The 19815-nt window shown below is 55.7% G+C and overlaps 1 protein-coding gene across 1 annotated transcript; it reads right to left on the minus strand.

The window, feature by feature from the left end:
* Positions 1-11369: 11369 nt before the first annotated feature.
* Positions 11370-13929, minus strand: LY6H (lymphocyte antigen 6 family member H). The gene is made up of 4 exons (XM_055432343.2): positions 13584-13929; positions 13061-13190; positions 12211-12330; positions 11370-11914 (listed from the first exon to the last, which is right to left on the minus strand). Exons 2-4 carry the CDS (start codon positions 13125-13127, stop codon positions 11679-11681), a joined length of 423 nt encoding a protein of 140 aa, XP_055288318.1. The 5' UTR covers positions 13128-13190; positions 13584-13929; the 3' UTR covers positions 11370-11678.
* Between the last annotated feature and the right edge of the window lie 5886 nt (positions 13930-19815).

Below are 19815 nucleotides of genomic sequence, written 5' to 3' on the forward strand. Positions count from 1 at the left end.
TGGAGGAATGGGTGAAGGTAGCCCAAAGGTAGAAGATTCCGGTTGTAAGATAAGTAAGTCCTGGGTTACAAGGCATAGCACAGTGACTGGAGTTAACACTGCATCATGTACTTGAAAGTTGCTAAGAAAATAGAGCTTAAAATTTTTCGACATTAGGAAAAAATAATTTGCAATTATGTGAGGTGATGGATATTAACTAAACATACCACGGTCACCAGTTCACAATGTATAGACCTATCAAATATTTGTGTTACACACAGTAAATTCATGCTATCTGTCTCTCAATTATATCTCAGTGAAACTGGGAAGGAAACAGCCTTGATTTATGTGTGTTCCTGTTTAAGGACACCATATTTAATATATAATGTTGATTCATGAGTCCTGAACTCATGGTCATCAGCACTGGGGCTCACGCGTGTACAACACACGTGTTTTCTCTGTGTGGCATATCCCTGCCTTCTTATGCTTAGGACACTAGACAGTGCTTCAGCTCCATCCCTGGGGACCACTTTAAACAGCATGATCACCGACAAAAAGCACAAAAAACCCAAAACAACCTACCACCAGACAGACCAGGAAACAAGAAAGCAGAGCCTCCTCTTTTCAGACTTAGGGACAGGCATTTTGGTGATTCCAGTCTTTTGCTGCTCTCCATACACCTTCACACATCTGAGGATGCATGGTGGCTGTTGATTTGCGTTACAAACAGACATTAGCGAGCAGGCAGATTCACAGACACAGAGTCTGAGTAAGAGGACCAACTGTAAGGAAATCTCAATGGGCACAAACGGTGGTCTCTTGGTACCCAAAGTGCTTTTCATGAACACCAACCACCAGTCACCAAAGGAGCTAAGAGAATTGCTGTTTGGAATAACCAAAATCTAACAAAAGGCTAAAGTCATTGGAATAACTGATGCTGAAGCTGAAACTCCAATACTCTGGCCACCTCATGCGAAGAACTGACTCACTGGAAAAGCCCCTGATGCTGGGAAAGATCGGAGGCAGGAGGAGAAGGGGACAACAGAGGATGAGATGGTTGGATGGCATCACCAGCTCGAACTCGATGGACATGAGTTTGAGCAAGCTCCAGGAGTTGGTGATGGACAGGAAAGCCTAGTATGCTGCAGTCCATGGGGTCACAAAGAGTTGGACATGACTGAATGACTGAACAGAACAAAAGGTTAGGAAGAAGTACCAAAATTAAAATCCTAATTTCTGATCATTTAATCTGCAGCCCTTCCTTCTGGTCTAGTCATAAGCCTGCAGTCTCATCAGCTGTTCCCAGCTGAGACGTCTCCTGAATCAAGACATCCACCTGTCGTTTTCATGTCCAGCTCCAAAGCACTTCTCCCTTCCTCCCCCAGGTCACCCGTGCCACCCCCGACCCCTGGTCAGCACCTCCTCTCACCTGGACGCCCACATGGGCTCCCTGGGGCTCCCTTCCACCGTGTTTGCCCCTCCACTGCACCCTCCCCTCCAGAGTCTGAGTGGGTTGGTCCAGGAGGGAGGCAGTGGGCTCTGCATGAAAGCTGCTCCGTCGCATCACAGAAACATAAGTAGCGTAAAGCTCACTTAGCAGTTTCAGTGCCAGCGTGTCTCGAGGACACATTCCCTTCAGCCACCAAGTGCTTCACAGCCACAGAAATCTGAACTGTCTGCAGACCCCCGGAGCCCGCAGCTGCTCCCAACAGCTGCCTGCCGCCCTGCTGCCGGTGCTCCCGGTCCCCACAGGCAGGCGCACAGCCCCCGGGTTAGCAGGAGCAGCCTGACCCTAGGTGAGAAGCTGAGGGCTGACTGGGAGTACAAGGGACACAGCACAGAACGGGCACACAGGGTCCCCAAAGGAACCTCAGAGTGTGACCTCACTTGAAAACAAAGTCTTTGCGGGGGCAATTAAGATAAGAATAGAGGTGAGACCATGCTGGCTGACAGAAGATGTGCATGCTAAGTCACTACATTCATGCCTGACTCTTTGCAACCCCATGGACTGTAGCCTGACATGCTCCTCTGTCTGTGGGATTCTCCAGGCAAGAAAACTGGAGTGGGTTGCCATGCCCTCCTCCAGGGGATTTTCCAACCCAAGGATCGAACCCATGTCTCCTGTGCCTCCTGCATTGCAGGCAGATTCTTTCCCCACTGAGCCATCCAGATAAATGATAGGTGATTGATAGATAATGGATAGATAAGAAACAAGTAGATGATGATGGCAAATAGAAAGTAATGACGATAAAGATGGCTGGATATTTGCTACATGATAGAAAGTGGTATTGTCTATAAAACAATGGTATAAAGGGATGTATGTGCGAGTATCAGCTTTCTGTGATATAGTGCCAACGTGCCTCCATGTTGGTTTGTGACACCCGCTAATTCATATCTGCTGCTGCATCATATCCCTTTCTGTGACCTGTGACCCCATCACACCTCATCAACCCACTCTCCTGTGGGTGGGCATTTGGGCTGCTCCAGGATTTCTGCTCCTGTGAACGGTGTAATCATACACACCCTCCTGGTACAGACACTGACATTTCACTGCATGATGTGCCAGAAGGAAATGGCTTGGCTGTGATAGGCAGAATATTCAGCTCCAAGAATATAACAGGCTGTGTTCCGCAGTGGCCATTCCGGAGTGTCTCAAACCTGCGAGGTACGAGAGGCCCAGGTGGTGTACGTGGGCTTCCTTGGGGCATTGTCAGACTGAGAGTCTGTTAATCTGAGGTTAGGACTCCGCATCTGAGACTCAAATCTGCCTGGCAACGGTGGAAGTGGGACCTCTGCCTGTATGTAGGCGCCTTGACACCAGTGCGTGTCTTTGGAGGTCTCAGGACTCGCCTTGGCTTGGCAAACCTCTGCAAAGTAGACACGGAACACTCGACTTGAGCAGGAGGGCTCTGCAAAAAGACTCTGGGGATTTGAGGCATGGTAACCATGGTGACCACTGCAGGGAACACTGGGGGACATTCACCAAACAACCACTTGATTTCTGATTAGCTAATCTCATTCTCCTTCCCAGCTGTGCTCTCTCAGATGGACCAGCCCTCCCTCTGGAGCCTCCCCTGGATCAAGACCCCATATCACCTCAGGAAGGCAATGTCTTTCTGTCCATCTTAAAGTCTGTCTGTCTTGTTGCCCAGCTGGGCCACATGCCGCCCAGGGCCCTGTGCTCTGGGGGGAGGGAGCAGGGAGCCCCAGGCTTTCCTCTCAGCCCAGGGAGATCCAGGCAGTGGGCTGGTGGGCATGCTGACCCTGTGCTGCAGCCCAAGGAGGACTCACTCCACCAGGTACGGCTGCTCCCCAGCACGTTCAAGCAGCCCTCTTCTCATCATCCATGATTCTTAACGTATCTGACCACTACTCTTCATCCCTCACTCACTCATTTTTATTTTACTCATTCATTCAGCAAAATCGTGCGTGCTTGCATGCTAAGTTGCTTCAGTCGTGTCCAACTCTTCACAATCCTATGGACTGTAGCCCACCAGGCTCCTCTGTCCCTGGCTGGCTCTCAAAGTCAGTCCCAGCTGGTGGTGAGGAAGATCCAGACCTGCTCTGCGGCCCTCACCGCCCCCCTCCTCCCTTGGCAGTTCATTGTGGCAGCTCCTCTCTGCATGTCTTAGGGACAAATGCATAAACCAACAGGGAGAATGGATGAGCGAAGGGCTCTCTGAACATATGAACTCTGCCACTGACTTCAGAGCTCGGCTGGTGTGAGTTGGGTTGGCTTCATCCTTCAGGCAGGAGGAACAACCACACTTGTCAGTGACAAAGGCCCAGGAAGGCCAGCCCTGGGGCTGGTTCCCCAGAGACACTGGTGACGTATCGAGGCACTGGGACAAGAGCGCACGGAGGTACAGCCTCTGCCTGCCTGAGCTGAGGCCCAGGGCAAGCTGGGGGCTAGGTGCAGTGCACCATGGGAAGGAACAGAGGCCCCGCCCCACCGGGGGCTGGGCGCAGTGCACCATGGGAAGGAACAGAAGCCCCTCCCCACTGGAGATACCTGCCTGGCTGCTCCTCAGGGTGACACACGAGAGGTGTGAAAACGCAGGGAGAAGAGGGCCCTGGTTTTGCATAAAGACACCTTGGGGATTTCCCTGGTGGCTCAATGGTCGAGGACCTGCACTTTCAATGCAGGGGACATGGAATCAATCCCTGGTGGAGGAAATAAGATCCCACACGTCTCGGGGCAATTGAGCCCTCACAGGGCAACTACCGAGCCTGCGCTCTAGCGCCCGCATACCCATGCACCACAGCAAGCCCACGCGCCTGAATGAAGACCCGGCACAGTCCAAAAAAGGCACCTTGGGTGGACCCAGAGGAGCACGGGGCAGACAATTCTCGCCTGTGTCATTGACCGAATATATTAGCTATGGAGGAGCCCCTCACCTAATTCTCAGGACTTCAGCCCCTGTGCCCCTCCCTGTCCCATGCTGCCCCTCTGGGAAGGGTAAGGAAGCCCCTGGCACCCTCCGCAGGGGCAGGGCCTGGACTGTCTCACCTGTCTTACTCCCAGCTCAATCCCTGAGGCCTACAGCGCAAAACCTGGTTCCCAAAAAGTAGTGTAATGAATAAATAAGCACATGAAACTTCAACTTGCCCTCCAAGCTCCTCTGGTGGGCACCCACAGCTTATCATGGGGCGACAGTGATGCAGATTCCTGGGACACTTGACATCAGGATTTCTGGGCACAGGGCCTGGGCTTCCGCGTTGGAACCCTCACCTGAAGGAATCCTACTGGAGTGTCGGAACTGGTGCATGGAGCACCAGGGGAGGCTTCTCGCATCCCTTGCTTCCTTACCTGCCTTGGCGGTGGGGCTGGAGGCGAGGGGGCGGACACTGCTGTCCTCCCACCAGGAGAAGCAGGAAGAGCTGGGGGCTCTGTGCAGCTCAGCTCTATTCACCGATGCTTACCAACACCTGGCGCCAGCTGTCCCGTGGGGCCCCAGGAGGGAGGAGGAGACAGGGGCACCCAGGTGGGGGTGTTGGCAGGCTTGGGGAGAAACAAGATTCAGACGGGATCAGAGGCTCCTCAGGGGGCTGGGAGCACAGGTCAGGAGGGAGGCTGTGCCAGGAAGTACACTTTGCCTGAGAGCCTGAAGTCTGGAAGGGGCTTGGACGGAAGAGGGGAGGGATCAGTTCTGCCAGCAGGGGCAGAAGGGCCCGGGAGCCTGACTTCTAGGCTCAGCCCCTCCTCCACGTACAACTCTCCAGCGAGCTGAGTGTGTCCCCATCTCACAGACACAGAAACTGACTCAGAGTGGAAATGGACCTTGGCCAAAATCACACAGCAAGGAGATATCAGAAGAGACCCCTGGGTCCAGGCATTTCCTGCAGATTCGGTGACATCAGCATCTTACCTCTTCCAGGTCTGCTTCCTGGGTGTCAAGTGGGCATAGGAAGACCTATACTTGGGCCGTTATCAAGCTTGAGTGGGGAGGAGATGGACAGATGCTCTGAGAGACAGACCCAGCAGGCAGGGAGTGGGAGGGTGGCTCAGAGCACCGGCCAACCTGCAGCTCCCCTGGGCCAGTGCCAAAGACCACCCCCCGCCCCACCAAGAGGGCACTGGGAAAATGGACCCCCAGGAGCAGACTGCTCCGGAGCACGGGTGGTGAGGAATTGCCCGTCTGTTCCACGAGGCTGCCAAAATACTGAGCTCACCTCTGACAAAGGTATCCCAAGGCAAAGTAGTCACCAGTCTCAATCACGACTCCAGTGCAACCGTCACATGACTCAACTGCTCGTGGTCTGAAGCCAGCAGAGGTTTAAAAGAACACTATGCCGTGACCACCAGGATTTGTTTGTGCCACGCGCTCCATCATGACATGGAACGAGAGAACCTGCTGTATTAACTACCAATTAAATGAGGGAACACAAGGTGACAATAATAGATGGTGAAGGGTATTTCTTGTCAACTCATCAGACATTCCTAATAAAGAAATATAATTGAAGTATGAATAAATAAATGGTCTAAGCTGAATAAAGACTGATTATCAAATTCAAAAGCAAACATCAACTCAGGGTGCAACAGGGAAGATCTTCCATTAACACAGAGACCCTGGATCACTGCCACTATTCAACTATGCTTTGCAGATCCCAGTTAATGCAATAGAAACCAAAATTAAATAAGCAATGAAAATATTGGGAAAACACAGTCAAATGGTCTTCATTTGCAGATTATCTGATTGTATGTATGTATCATGCCTTGAAAATTTAAGAGATTCTGATAAGAATAGAATTTAGGGAGATACACATTGGAAAGTAAGCCTCTTTCCCTTCCTCTGGTTGCCCAACACCCTTTGCACCAACTTGATAGTCCCTGTGTTGTGATCCCCACTTGTCTGGGTCCAGAAGCCTCATTCTGCAGCCCCCAGCCCCTCAGGAGTCACTGCGTGACCTTGGTTCTGCTGGGGGATGCCTCCAGACAACACCCGCAGACAGCTCCACCGGGGCAAGGGGCAGTGCCCAGCCCGCCCACTCTGCCACCGAGAGAGGCTCCCTGTGTCCCCCTAGCAGAGTCCCTGCTGAGGCCCCTCCAACCCAGGAGGGCTCTGGCTGATACACTAGAGGGTGTGAGCACAGCACAGCCTCAGGAGAATGAGGGGCAAACTTGAATCTGTAATGATTACTCTCTTGAGACCCATCTTACCAGGTGCTGGAAACCTGCCTGTCGTGGCCCACCTTCTTTCCGTGGGCTGTGCCAGGTCGGGGTGGTGGACACATCGTCTACAGTGCCCCTCAGCCCGATCCAGACTCACACACCCTCCAAGGCGCTTGGGCTGCGGGCCTTGCCTCCTGAACTCGCCCAGCTGGCAGGCACGAGCTTGTGTGTGGCCGCCTGCTGCCCCTCACCCGCCCATCTGCTCCAAGCCCCGCCCTTCAGGAGCTTCTCTCTGCAACCCAGACCACCCTCCACTCCTTCCAAGCCCCTCCACCCAGGGGCACCACTGCCTCACCTTCAAGAGTTTCCCCCAGCGCCGAGTCTGGAAGTGTTTTGAGGGGTTTCTCCCTAGACTCCCTCTGTCTTGACATCTCTCTCTGAGAGGCCCGTGGCGTGGTGGGTGGAGGATTTGGGAAACACGGAGGCCAGCCTTCTGAGGGCTCCTGCGGATCCCTCGACCCCTTCCCTCGTCGTCCTGCTGGAGTGGGGGCCTGGTGGGGGCTGAGTACTTCTGGAATAAACACCATGAAGAAAATCGAAAACATCACCTCACTACACAAAAAATGACCTTAAAGGAAAATGGAGGGAATCAAATCCCACTTCCAACACCACAAAAACTACAAATTATTCAGCAGCAAATATATCAGAGAAGACACAAGAGCCACATGAAGAAAATGATGCACTTGTATGGAGGGACTAAATACACGGTAAGATACATGGAGTTTCTGAGTGACAGGACTTCCAACAGTGAAGAACGCTTCCTTCCCCAGCTTCAAACCGAAATGAGTGAAAGTCCAGTCAAAACCCCCTGAGGAGGGTGTGGAACTAGACAAGTGGGTTGTAACACTCATCTGTAAGAATAAACTGTAAGAAGTGGCAAGAGTCTTTTAAAAAGAAGAGAAGGCAGGCTCTTGCCTCACCAATTATTGAAACTAGGGTGGAGTCAAGCAGCTTGAGTCCTCTCAAAGTGGGAGGAGGCCCCCAGGCGGGGAGGGGGTTCCCTGCCATTTGGTGCAGGCCCGAAACACACACATATGTAGAAATGCACCCTGTTATCCATGTGGTGCTTAAGTCACCAGGGAAAGACAGCTTATTCAAAAAATGGCACTGAACAAAACGACACATGTTTGGGGGAAGTCCCTGCCTCCTGTCACACTCTAAACTCCAGGACTGGATATCCGAATGTGGTGGCCACATCTGTAACAATATTGGAAGACAACGCAGAGATTATTTTCCTCAGGAAAGGGTAGAGGACGTGTTCGTAAGACCTGAAACCCAGAAACCATAAAACAGCAATTAGATTCAGCCACACGAAACTTGAGATACATACATACAATGAAGACATCAGAAACAAAGATGCAAGGAAATATTTGGAAAACACACACCATGGGAAAGACTGTTTCCTTGACACACACACGAGTCTGACAAGTCACAGGAAAAGACAAAGTCACAATAGTAGGAGGGGCAGAATCACGGAGGAGACACAGGGGCTGACAAACGCTTAGGACATCCAACTCACTAGTAACTTCTTTTCAATATTTACTTACTTGGCTGCACCCAGTCTTAGCTGTGGCAGGTGGAATCTTTTTAGTTGTGGCGTGCCAGCTCTTAATGTGCAATCTAACTCCCTGACCAGGGGTCAGAACCAGCCACTGGCAGCATGGAGTCTTAGCCACTGGACCACCAGGGAAGCCCCACTAATGACTCCTTAAGTGGTGCTCAGAGTAAGGGTCTTAAAAGTCCTACAGTTGAATAACGCCTCTGTGAGGGATGCGGATGGAGTTGGTGTGACTGTGACTTAACGTGGCCCTTTCTGAGGCACCTATTTCATTGTCCTCTCCAGCTCAGCTGTCCTCGTCTCGGAACCCATGTGACAGAAATAATCACCTGACCCCTAAGGATACGGGGACTAGCACAGTCACAGCAGTGCGTACATGCTCAGTCACTTCAGTCGTGTCCAACTCTTTGCAACCCTTTGGACACTAGCCCACCAGGCTCCTCTGTCCATGGGATTCTCCAGGCAAGAATCCTGGAGTGGGTTGCCACGCCCTCCTTCAGGGGATCTTCCCAACCCAGGGATCAAACCAGCATCTCCTGCACTGAAAGTGGATTTTTTACCCACTGAGCCACCAGAGAACCCCGGTCACTGCAGCACTGCTAGTAAAAACCACTGAGGGGACCCTGCGCCCTCCAACAAGGGGAGGCTCAGTGAGTCCTGGCTTATTGGTCTAGGGGATACGCAGCTGCTAACACTGAAAGAAAAAGGTCCGTCTAGACCTCCTGACCCGGGAAGGTGTCCTTGATGAACTGTCCAGAAGAGGAGTCCATGGCACCCTGGTGAGAGACTCAATTCCTAGATAGGTCGATAAGAAGTCCAGGGTCCCTGAGGAGGAGAAGAGAGTCTGGAGCCCTCGAGGAGAAAGGGCTCTGAGGCTCTCAAGGAGAAAGGGAGAACCTTTTTTTTGGGGGGGGAGGGGGCTTTGTTTAGTCAATATAACAAAGTATCTTGCTCAAGGACATGTTTCTCCTTAACAAGAACCTTCTGACTAACCCTGCAATCTTAAGACTTATATTGTAGGAGTGGGTAAGTGGTAAGTCTGTTAAGACCTTTCTATTGTTCATTCTAATCTTATTAATTTGTTTGTTGTGGGAGTGGGTCTGGAAAAAGTATATAGTGTGTTAGTCGCTCAGTTATGTGACCCCACGGACTGTAGCCTGCCAGGTTCATTGGTCCATGGATTTCTCCAGACAGTAGTACTGGAGTGGGTTGCTATTTCCTTCTCCTAAAGTATATGAGGCCTTGATAAGACGAGTGAGTTTGGGTGATCTCCGTCCCCCTTCTGATGTCTATGTCAGAAGCTTTGTCTGTCCCTTTTTAAGCTTTAATAAAACTCTGCTACACAAAAGCTCTTCAGTGATCAAGCCTGGTCTCTGGTCCTGAAGCTAAATCTTCCTTGGAAATCACAAATCCGACATCATTCACCATAAGCTATCACTGGCTGATCAACACGTGTGTGCGTGCCCCAGGGCCAAGCCGGGACACCAGCTGCGGTCTTCGATCCTTCCCAGAGCTCACAAAGGTGGGGGCTACTGAGAAGCCCTCAGAGGCTGGGGCACAACTCAGGCCCGGTTGCGTGGAAACAGGAGCTGAAGTGTCGAGGCCAGGTTGTCTGGGCCGCAGTGCCCTCCCTCTAAGCCTCCTATCCACTCGGAATCGCACATCTTTATTAAAAGACCTGGGAGAACTTCATGCCTTTTTGTGTTTGAAACACTTCCCTCAAATAACAAATTCAGCGAAGACTAGGTAGGTGGAGGTTGGTTTGAACCCCATGCCCCTTGGGTGGTCAGTCCACATCCTCCCAACACCTCCAGGCGTCCCATTGCTCCAGATCACCTGGCTCCAGCTCCCAGCCTCCCCCAAATCCCCAAGGTTCTCTGGCTGCTTCCCCTGAGCCAGCCACGTCTTCCGGGTCACCCGCCAGCAGCACCGAGTCCCGAGGGTCCCAAAAGCAGCAGATGCGCTCAGTGCGTAGCACACTTCACTGAGGTTTGGGGGAGGGGTACATCGCAGAGCAGCAGAGCAAACTTAAAATGGAGTGGGACACACCCTCCGACAAGCCCCTCGGCCGTCTCCACCAGCGGGAAGTTGACACCGACCAGTATCCACCAACCCTACTCTCCCCCAGTTCACTCCCCCGGGACCTCCAGACCCCTCTCCATCATGCTTGCAGAGAAGCCCAGGGAGGAAGGCCAGGGCCAGCCCTGGGGAGAGATCATTCCTTCATCACTATCATTCATTCCAGGCAGTGCAGGACCCAGAAGTGATCACGGGCTGAGTCAGCCACAGAGGGATGAAGAGGAACTGGCCAAGGACCAAACCCAAGAGAAAGCCTGGAGTGGCTGCGGAGCCTCATGTGGTGAGCCTGGGCCACAAAATGACTCACATGGCCAAGGGGTGCAGAGGCTGGCTGGACTTAGGGGTGCAGGGATAAACAGAGGGCCCACTGCTGGAGCAGAAAAGGCCAGGAGAAGCCACACTCTCGGGTCAACCTCCAGGGGCCCTCCCTGCCTCCTCCCACCCAAAGCACCCAGTCCCTCTGTGCCATCCCGCAGACCCTGGTCAGGGGACTGGCCTTCCAGACCCTACCCATTGGTGACACCTGACTCAGGGTGGGGATGTGAGTGTGCCTGGTTCTGTGGCAGACTCCTGGCACATGAGCCTGAAACGGCCCTGACAGCTCTTGGGGAGCGGACCACCCCCAGCGGGAGAGGGCACATGGACACCTGCACACAGGGCTGGGTCTGTGTGTTCTCATCTGCACACACACCTGGACCTGTGCGGTTTGCCTGTGCTGGGGCACACTGATTCAGGAGCTGCTGTGCCGCAAATGTGTCCATGTGGGAGTGTGTAGGGGGCATGCGCGTGGTGTGGTGGGGAGTGTGTCCTCAGTGGGCATGGGTGTGAGTCTGGTGTGTCCATCTCCCTAGTGTGTGCATACACGGTTGCAAGGCCTCACCCTCAGGCCCACCCTGTGACCTTGCTCAGCCCAACATTCACCGCCTCTTAGGCTGTTCCCAAACCTTTCCAGGCCCACAGTCCCCTGGCAACCCCCAGAGGACCCACGCCACCCTCCCTGAGCCCACTCACCTGCACTTTCTCTGCCAGGAACCCCTCCCTCCCAAAAATCCCCACCCAGGCTCAGACCTGGGTCTCCAGGCTCAGAAGTGATTTTATTTCCCCGTAGATATCCTCACAGCCAGGCTGTTGGGCTGGGCCCGGCTTCCCCTCAGGGACCCAGGGGCCTAGCCTCCTGCCGGATGCCTGGTCCCTGGAGATGTCCTGTGGCTGCAACTTGCAGCTGGTGGGTAGGCAGGGAGGTCTCACAGCTGGGGCAGGCGGGAGAAACAGGCCACGCAGCAGAGGAACGGCTGGCCCCAGTGCCAGCCAGGCCAGGCTGGGGAGGGGGCAGCCACGGGCTCAGGTGTGGAGGGACAAGCTCGGAAGCCCTGCGGTGGGGAGGGGGCCTCAGGGTCCAGCCCAGAGGAGGGCGGGCCCCAGGCTGAGCAGGAGCCCCCCGGCCAGGGCCCAGGGACTGCGCCCTGCCTGTGCCACCCCATTGCACAAATCCTTCTCGCAGCAGTCCACGTCCACTTTCAAGATCCCAGAGTTAATGAAGCCCATCAGATAGTCTGAGAAAAAGTGCCGCTTCACAAAGTCACAGGACGAGGCACACATCTTGTTCACGGAATGATCCTTCCTGCCTGGGGATGAAGACGGGGAGCCTGGGATTGGAGCCCCACCAGCCTCTCGGCCTCATATCCAGGACCCAGCCCAGGGACCCTCCAGGTCAGCTCAGGACCCCAGAACAAGACAACTGAGGCTTCAACCCACCCATGCTGTCCCCCAGCTCCACGGAAAGGGTCAGAGAGAGTCAGGTATCTGCTGACTGTCACACAGCAGGATAGGGTTGTGCCCCCAGACACACGCCATTGTCCGAGGCCAGAGGGACTCTGATGACACCACCGACCCACACCCCCCAGCCTGGAGCCTGACTTACTGCTGTTGGGATCTGTGATCCAGACAGTGGCACACACCGTGTCCGACGGATGGCACTGCTTCGGGGTGCAGTGGCTGGAGTTGGTGGTCAGTGTGCAGTCCTGGCACCACAGGCCATGAGCTGGGCAGGGCACGGGGAGGAGAATGACTAGAGGAACCGGGGTTCAGGCCAGCCAGCCCCCTGCATCCTCCCCACCTGCCTCATCGCAGGTCATAGGAGAGCCGCGTGGCTGTAGGATGCCAGGCACCTTCTGACCAGGAGTGACCAGGCCAAACTGGCACCTGGAGGACAGGCTAGGAAAACCTGTGTGCCTCTGGGCAGGTTGGGGTGAGGGTGCTGTCGCTGGGACTCCGGAAGCCCCTCTGCACCCCCAGGCCCCACACATATGCACAGTGCACACCCACAGAGTCACAGGCATCACACCTGTGGTGCCCTCCTGCGCACTCCTCCCCCTGGCTCACATCCCCCAGAATCCAGTTGGTTCCATCGAGGAAGGTCAGACAGAACTTGATGGGGGGCCAGAGGGGCTCTGAGAAGAGCGTGGAGGGGAATGCCGTCACCAAGCCAAGGCCGCTGGATCAAGACCCAGGAGGAAGAGCACCCCTGCCCTGGGAGCCAGAAGAGACCCACGTGGCTGCAGCTGGGCAGCCCGAGCAGGGGGTCACACGACGAGCAGGGGGTCACACGACGAGGGCTGGGCTGGGGTCTCAGAGGTGTGGGAGGGGGTGTAGGCTTGATGGGCATCACAGGAGAATGGCCGCCCCACACCTGGTTCTCTCAGGAGCTGTGCTGCACAGACTCTCAGGTGACCCGGATTCCCCACCCCCCCGCCAGCGGCCCCCAGACTTACCGGGGGCAGAGCACAGCAGAGCGGCCAGCAGCACCAGGCCGAGGCCCTTCATGGCTGCAGGCAACATGCTCCAGGCGGGCCTCTGGAAGGCGCGGGGGGGCTGCGGGCGGGGGTCGTCTCGGGCACGGGCCTGGCAGGGAGAAGCCTCGATCAGGAGGGAGACCAAGCGCACGGCCCAGCTAGAAAGGCCCTCCCCTTTTCTGGCATCCTAAGGCAACCTGCCCCCCCAGCACCCCCCCCAATCCAGAGCCTGGGGTCGCCGGGGAGCTCCAAAGCCCCGCCACCAGGCCATCCGCGAGAGCATCCACCATCGCTGCACCCTCTCAAGGGAGAAGTAGCCTGCCCTCTCGCTGGGGCGGGGGTGGGGGGGTGGTGGACAGCCCGAAATGCCCCCTTCTGGCGCTCCGCACCTGCGGGATGAGGGGTGGGGAGGTGGGGGTGGTCAGGAGGCGCGTCTTGACCCTGGCGAGCCGTAGGTGCGTCTGGAGAGGAAAGGGCTGGACGAGGTGCGAGGGGACAGTACCTGCCGGCGGGGAGGGGCGCGCGCTACCCCACCCCCACCTCTGGTCCGGGGCCGGAACCGGCGCTGAGCCTGCTCCCCGGTCTGCTCACGCGAGCCTTGGCTCTCACCGCGAGGCAAGGCGTGGAGCGCGGGCCTCGGGTCGGGGGCGCACTCACATCCCTGGGGTGCGGCGACTCCAGGGCTCCGCGCGGCGGGGGCGGCGCGGGGAGCAGTGCCCTTCGGTCTCCCTGCGGACGGGAACCCGGGTGCAGCCGTGTCTTTCGGGGAACACAGCCGCAGACACCGACCCCGCGCGAGGGGCGGGGCGGAGCCGGGGCGGGGGCCGCGCGGGGGGCGGGGGCGGCTGGAGTCGAGCGGATGGGGCGCCTGGGACTCAGGGCTCCGCAGGGCCACCGCCCCGGGCCGTCCTGGACCCCCTGACCGGCAGGCACCCCGCTCCGCCGCCCTCGCGCGCCCTCTTCACCCGCGCGGCCCCCCACCCAGGCGCGGGCTGGTCCCTTCCCCCTCAGCTTGGCTGAGATCCCCTTGGAATTTCTCGGAAGAACGTTTACTGCGAAAGGAAGCGAAATGCACAAAGACACAGGGAGGGAGGGACGGAGCAGCGCAGGTACGAGCCCAGGCTCCTGTTCGAGGCCCTTGGGCCCTCCGTTCCCCGGCCCCATCACGACCCCGATGGTTCAAGATTATTCTCCTCGCCCCCCCACGACGACCCCACGAGCAGCCGCAGACCCAGGGACTGCTGCCTCCAACCACACCCACACTCAGAGGGCAAGTCCCACACCCTGGTCTTGGCATTCAAGGCCCTCTGCTGCCTGCTCTGGTCAGCTTCTCAGCTTTGTCTTTTGCCTTCTGCTCCCATCACGCCTGTCGTGCTGTGCTTTGCACCTGCTGTCCCTCCTGCCTCAGACCGGTCTCTGCTGGGCATTGCTGTCCGCTGGACGAGGAGCAAGTGCTAAAGTCGTTCCTTCAGTCCCACCCTCATCTATCTGACAAATATTTATGCAGACAGCCTGGGACCACACTCAGGTGTGTGACTGCAGGCACACTGCCTGCCCCCTGAGCCTCAGGTCCTTATCTATAAAATGTAACCACGAAAGCGTGTGAGGGCTGCACCAAATCCACAAAGAGAGAGATCACTGGCCACCTGGCCCAGGGCAAATGCCAGAGAGGGCAGGCAAGCAGGGGACAACTGGGCAAATTGACAGGGGCTACTGGGTGGGATGAGCAGTAAAGAGAGAGGCCTGGGGTGTGGACAAGGCCTCTTTGATGGAGCCGGTGATCCTGCAGGAGGAGGGTTTGCAAGCTCCAAGACAGAGAGCGCGGGAGTGTCTGGGGGAAGGCTGGGGGGGTGGCTCAGGCCACAATATGGAAAAGGGTTAGATTTTGTCCCAAAACCTATGCGGCTGGGCAAAGGCTTGAGTCCAGATCCAACCATCCTTGTGAGAATTAACACATGCATTGCAGATTGAACACAAGGCCTTCCCCAAGGGGCTGGGGGCAGGGCAGATATCCTGGGTGCCCTCCCACAAGACCGGCCTCTACACCTTTTGGTCAGTTGGATACTGACTCTGTCCAGGTATGGGGTGACTGTGGGATGGCACTTGGTGGCAGTCCCTGCTGATCACAGCCAACCTGCTCCTGACTTGGGACTCTCTGCCAAAGTTCTGTCAGAGACTTGGTAGATCCCTGCCAGACCTAAGGCAAGGCAACCCACCCCCAACACCTGGGACTGGTAGTGTGGGAGGCAGGCTCTCAGAGCCCCCAGTGACCCTGGGGTATTCTTGCCCTGGCGTATCTCCTTCCTTTTTTTTTTTTGCCATCCCATTTAGCTTGTGGGATCTTAGCTTCCCAACCAGGGATCAAACCTAGGCCCTTGGCAGTCAGAGTGAGAGTCTTAACCACTGTACGTCCAGGGCGTCATCCCCTCCCCACTGAGCATGGCTGGACTCACTTCTAGTGAAGAGGGGGCGAGACCAGTGGGATGTTACTTCTGAGATCAGATTATTGAGACCATCACTTCTGATGTGGGACTGCCTCCCGTCCGCTCTCAGATTGCTCATCCTGCTGGCAGCCCTGTGCAGAGGCACCGAAGGCTGCCAACAACCACCCAAGGGACCACGGAAGTGGACCCCCCACAACCAGTGGAGCCCTGAGATGAGACCACAGCCCAAGCCAACAAGAGCTTCATGAGAGAATGTGAGCCCGAGGTCCAGCACTTGAGTTCCTAACCCTTGGACACTTCAAGAGCATGAACGGTGTTGTTTTAAGCGCCTACATTTGGGGGTAGTTTGTTATGCAGCAAAAGAAAGATAGCAGGTGAGTAGGTTCTGGATTGGGCATGATAGGGGCAGATGCCAGATACCCAAAGAGTAATGCCCAAGGAGTCTGGGGCCCCCCCTAGGGAATGCAGCTCCAGGCCTGTTCCTCGGAGAGCAAAGACCCTGCTCCCCCCATGCTGGGCTTGGTTGCCAAGGAGACAGATATTCCTAACCCGGTTTCCAAGCTACTCTGCCTTCCTCCCAATACACATGGGATGGTGTCACCCTATCAGGATTTTTGCAAACAAGAATAAAAATCAGTCATGATGGGCAGAAGAAAGGGCAGAGTGTCCATGTGTGGCCCTGGCCCCTGCGGTCTGGACAGCCCCTGCATGGAGCTGTCCTTGACCTCCCTCCTCCCCCCACCTGATCTGGCCCAGATGCCTAGATGCTGGTGCTGGGACCTGGCCCTGCCCGGAGACACACTGACAAGTACCCACAGCCTGTGGGGTGACCGTGTGGCAGTTGCCCAAGCCTCATGGTCTACTGATGGTCGGGATGATTGGTGGCCAGCTGCCCCCACAGCAGAGCCACCTCGGGTGGTCAGAACCATGGACAGAGTCAGAGGCGGGCGGGGATCGCCGCTGGCTGCCTTGCCTCTAGAGTCTGGAAGCCAACAGAAGCAGAGTAGTGGCCTCTGGGTCAGGCCCTGGCAGGAGAGGGCCCTGCGCTGTGCTGCAGGGTTTCCTGCCTTGCATTTTGGGCTGACACCATCAGAATCCTTCCCAGCTGTCCAAGGTCGTGGGTCTGACCATGGTCCCACCACCCTGCCTCACGGAGAGGGCCAGCAAAGGGTGGACAGGGACATTTATTCACACAGTGAACACTTTAAGAAAGGCTGCTGAGCTCAAGGAGAAAGTCCTTGATCCTCAGGATCCCCAGAATAGTGGGGAACGGTCAACAAGGTGAGTGCTGGGCTGAATGGTGGCCCCCCAAATGATTCCCAGAATCTGTGAAGGTGATCCTGATTGGAAAATGGGACTTTAAGGATGAGATCAAGTTAAGGATCTCGAGATGCGGTCATCCTAGATTTGAGAGACAGGGGCCAGATCCAGTGTCTGGTGTCCTTATAAGGTAGAGAGGCCACATAATGGAGGCAGAGACCTCAGGGACACAGCCACATCCAGGGATGCCTGGAGCCCCCAGAGACTGGAAGGGGCAGGAAGGGTCCTCCCCTGGAGCCTGTTGGTTGTTTCAAGCCACAGGTTGAAGCAGCAGCAGGAAAGAGTACAGAGTGCAAGTATGGAGCTGGAGAGAGGAATGTGCCCGTCCCCCAGCCCCAGCCGGCGACCCACCTGGAAAAGCTGGAAGGGCCTTCTGTGTCCTGAGGCCATGGGGACACCACAGCCCCCCAGCCCCAACCCAAGCTCCTCAGGCAGTGTGCAGGGCCCTGAACCATGGCTGCACAGCCTGCCTCAATGCCACCCCCTCCCCCAAGCTCAGGACTTGGGCCAGTCCTCCCAACCCTGAGTCTCAAATTCCTCATCCACACGTGGGGAGAGGCACACCCATCCCCAGAGAAGTGAGAGAGCTGGCCCCTCCCTCTCATGCCCTAGACTCTGGGTCCCAAGAGGACAACAGGTACAAGCCATCCAAGGTGGTCATTTCTTACCTGGGGTGATCACAGTCACGTAGACTCTGGGCAGGCTTGGAGAAGAAGCAGAGCTAGGGCTTGGCCTAGGACCACCTGCCACATTCCACCCTGACACCATGGGCTCCCCTAGGCCCTCCTCCCTACTTCCCCAGAGGTCTAACCTCGCCCCTCTCCCACCACGTCCTTCCCCATCAAAACTGCTGGCAAAAACCTTGTACCTAAAGTTCTGCCACACAGCTGCCGGGAGTGCAGGTGGGACTTCCACGGACGGGACGCGGGTCCCACTGCTCCTGCTGTATGCCAGAAGCAACCCCCGAAGTCCCTCCCCACATGACCCTGGGACGGGCAGCTGCTCGGCCTGGGCCACTTCCAGGTTTCTCGCTGAGGCATGGCCCTGCCACCAAGTTTGACGTAAGTGATCCTATGAAAGTTCAGACCCCTCATCCCAAGCTCATCAGCGTCTTCCCTTTCTTCCCTGAGCCTTAGTCCCAAGCTTGCGCGGCAGGTGGGGAGGCGCGGTCCTGTGCAGACTTGAGGTTTTGCAGTGTCAAGCCCCCTCCCAGCGCCCCTTCCCAATCCCCCCTCTTGCACACAGCCCTTGCCTCATCCATGTAACCTCTCCAGGGTTCAGGACACAAAGAGTTTCTTCATTCCTTTCTGCAGCTACAGAGAGTGAGTGAGTGAAAGTCGCTCAGTCGTGTCCGACTCTTTGCGACCCCGTAGACTCTACAGTCCATGGAATTCTCCAGGCCAGTCTCCCGCATTACAGGCAGATTCTTTACCAGCTGAGCTATCAGGAAAGCCCGCAGCTACAGAGAATCCCTGCATAATTACTTTCAGAGTTAATAAGTCACTGCGAGGGAGACGGCTCCCTGCTGCGACGGAATTAAATGCCCTGCAGAAAGCGCCCCTCAAGGGTGCGTTATCCCAAGGGGGCGCCAGCAGCAAGGCCTGCAGCCTCCGGCGGGGTGGGCGGGGCCAGCTCAGCCTCCGCCCAGGTCCGGGTGCCAGCGCGAAGAGAATCAGGGATCAGCAGAGGTGTTAGAGGTCTCAGTTTCTAGCACGTGGAGCTGTCCCCACGGCGCCCTCCGAGAGCTGCACAAGGAAGGAGATGCGAGAAAGTTTGGGTGGGGAATTAAGGCAAAGGGGTGTTTTCAGAGGCTTTTTATGTTCTTAATGAGAGACGCCTGAGTGTGTTTACCTGCAGGAGGAGAGGAACCAGTCCGAAAATTAAACATGGTTTCACCGCACAATCCAGAAATCATGCTTCTGGGCACAGACCCCAAGGAATTGGGAGCAAGGACTGAGAAAAATGTCAGCACACCCGTGGCCACTGCAGCATTATTCACAGTGCCGAAAACACGTTGGCACCCCAGGTGCCCTCGGAAGATGAAGTCTAATCATGATGCGGTCTATACATACACCAGAATAGCATTCAGCTCTACAAGGTAGGGAAATTCTGATGCACACTACCACATGGGTGAAACGTGAGGACATTAGGCAGGGGAGAGGGAAGGGGAGTGAGTGTTTAATGGAAGCAGAGTTTCGCTTTTGCAGAGGGAGGGTGGTGCCAGCTATACAACAGTGTGAATGTCCTTTATGGCACTGAGTTGTACATTTTAAAATGGTCACATGGCAGTTTTTTTAAGTATTTATTTTTATTTATTTATTCACTGATTTGACTGCATCAGGTCTCAGTTGTGGCAGGCTGGATCTTTGATCTTCATTGCGGTGTGCAGGATTGCCAGTTACGGGCATGCAGGATCTTTTTTTTTCTTCAGTTGTGGCACACAGGTTCTTAGTTGCAGCATGCAAACTCTCAGCTGTGGCATGTGACATCTAGTTTTCAGAACAAGAACCAAACCCAGGCCCCCTGCATGGGGAGCACGGAGTCTTAGCCACTAGGCAACCAGTGGCTGAGTCAGTGGAAATGGCTACCAGTGGATGTCCCAACATGGCAAATTTTACATTATGTGAATTTTCAGTTCACTTCAGTTCAGTCACTCAGTCGTGTCCAACTCTTTGAGACCCCATGAAACACAGCACACTAGGCCTCCCTGTCCATCACCAACTCCCGGAGTTCACTCAAACTCATGTCCACAGAGTCGGTGATGCCATCCAGCCATCTCATTCCCTGTCGTCCCCGTCTCCTCCTGCCCCCAATCCCTCCCAGCATCAGAGTCTTTTCCAGTGAGTCAACTCTTCGCATGAGGTGGCCAAAGTATTGGAGCTTCAGCTTTAGCATCAGTCCTTCCAATGAACACCCAGGACTGATCTCCTTTAGAATGGACTGGTTGGATCTCCTTGCAGTCCAAGGGAC

The sequence above is a fragment of the Moschus berezovskii genome, chromosome 16 (assembly GCF_049115385.1).
Source record: "Moschus berezovskii isolate FMDL1 chromosome 16, NW_MosBer_1.0, whole genome shotgun sequence".
NCBI lineage: Eukaryota > Metazoa > Chordata > Mammalia > Artiodactyla > Moschidae > Moschus > Moschus berezovskii.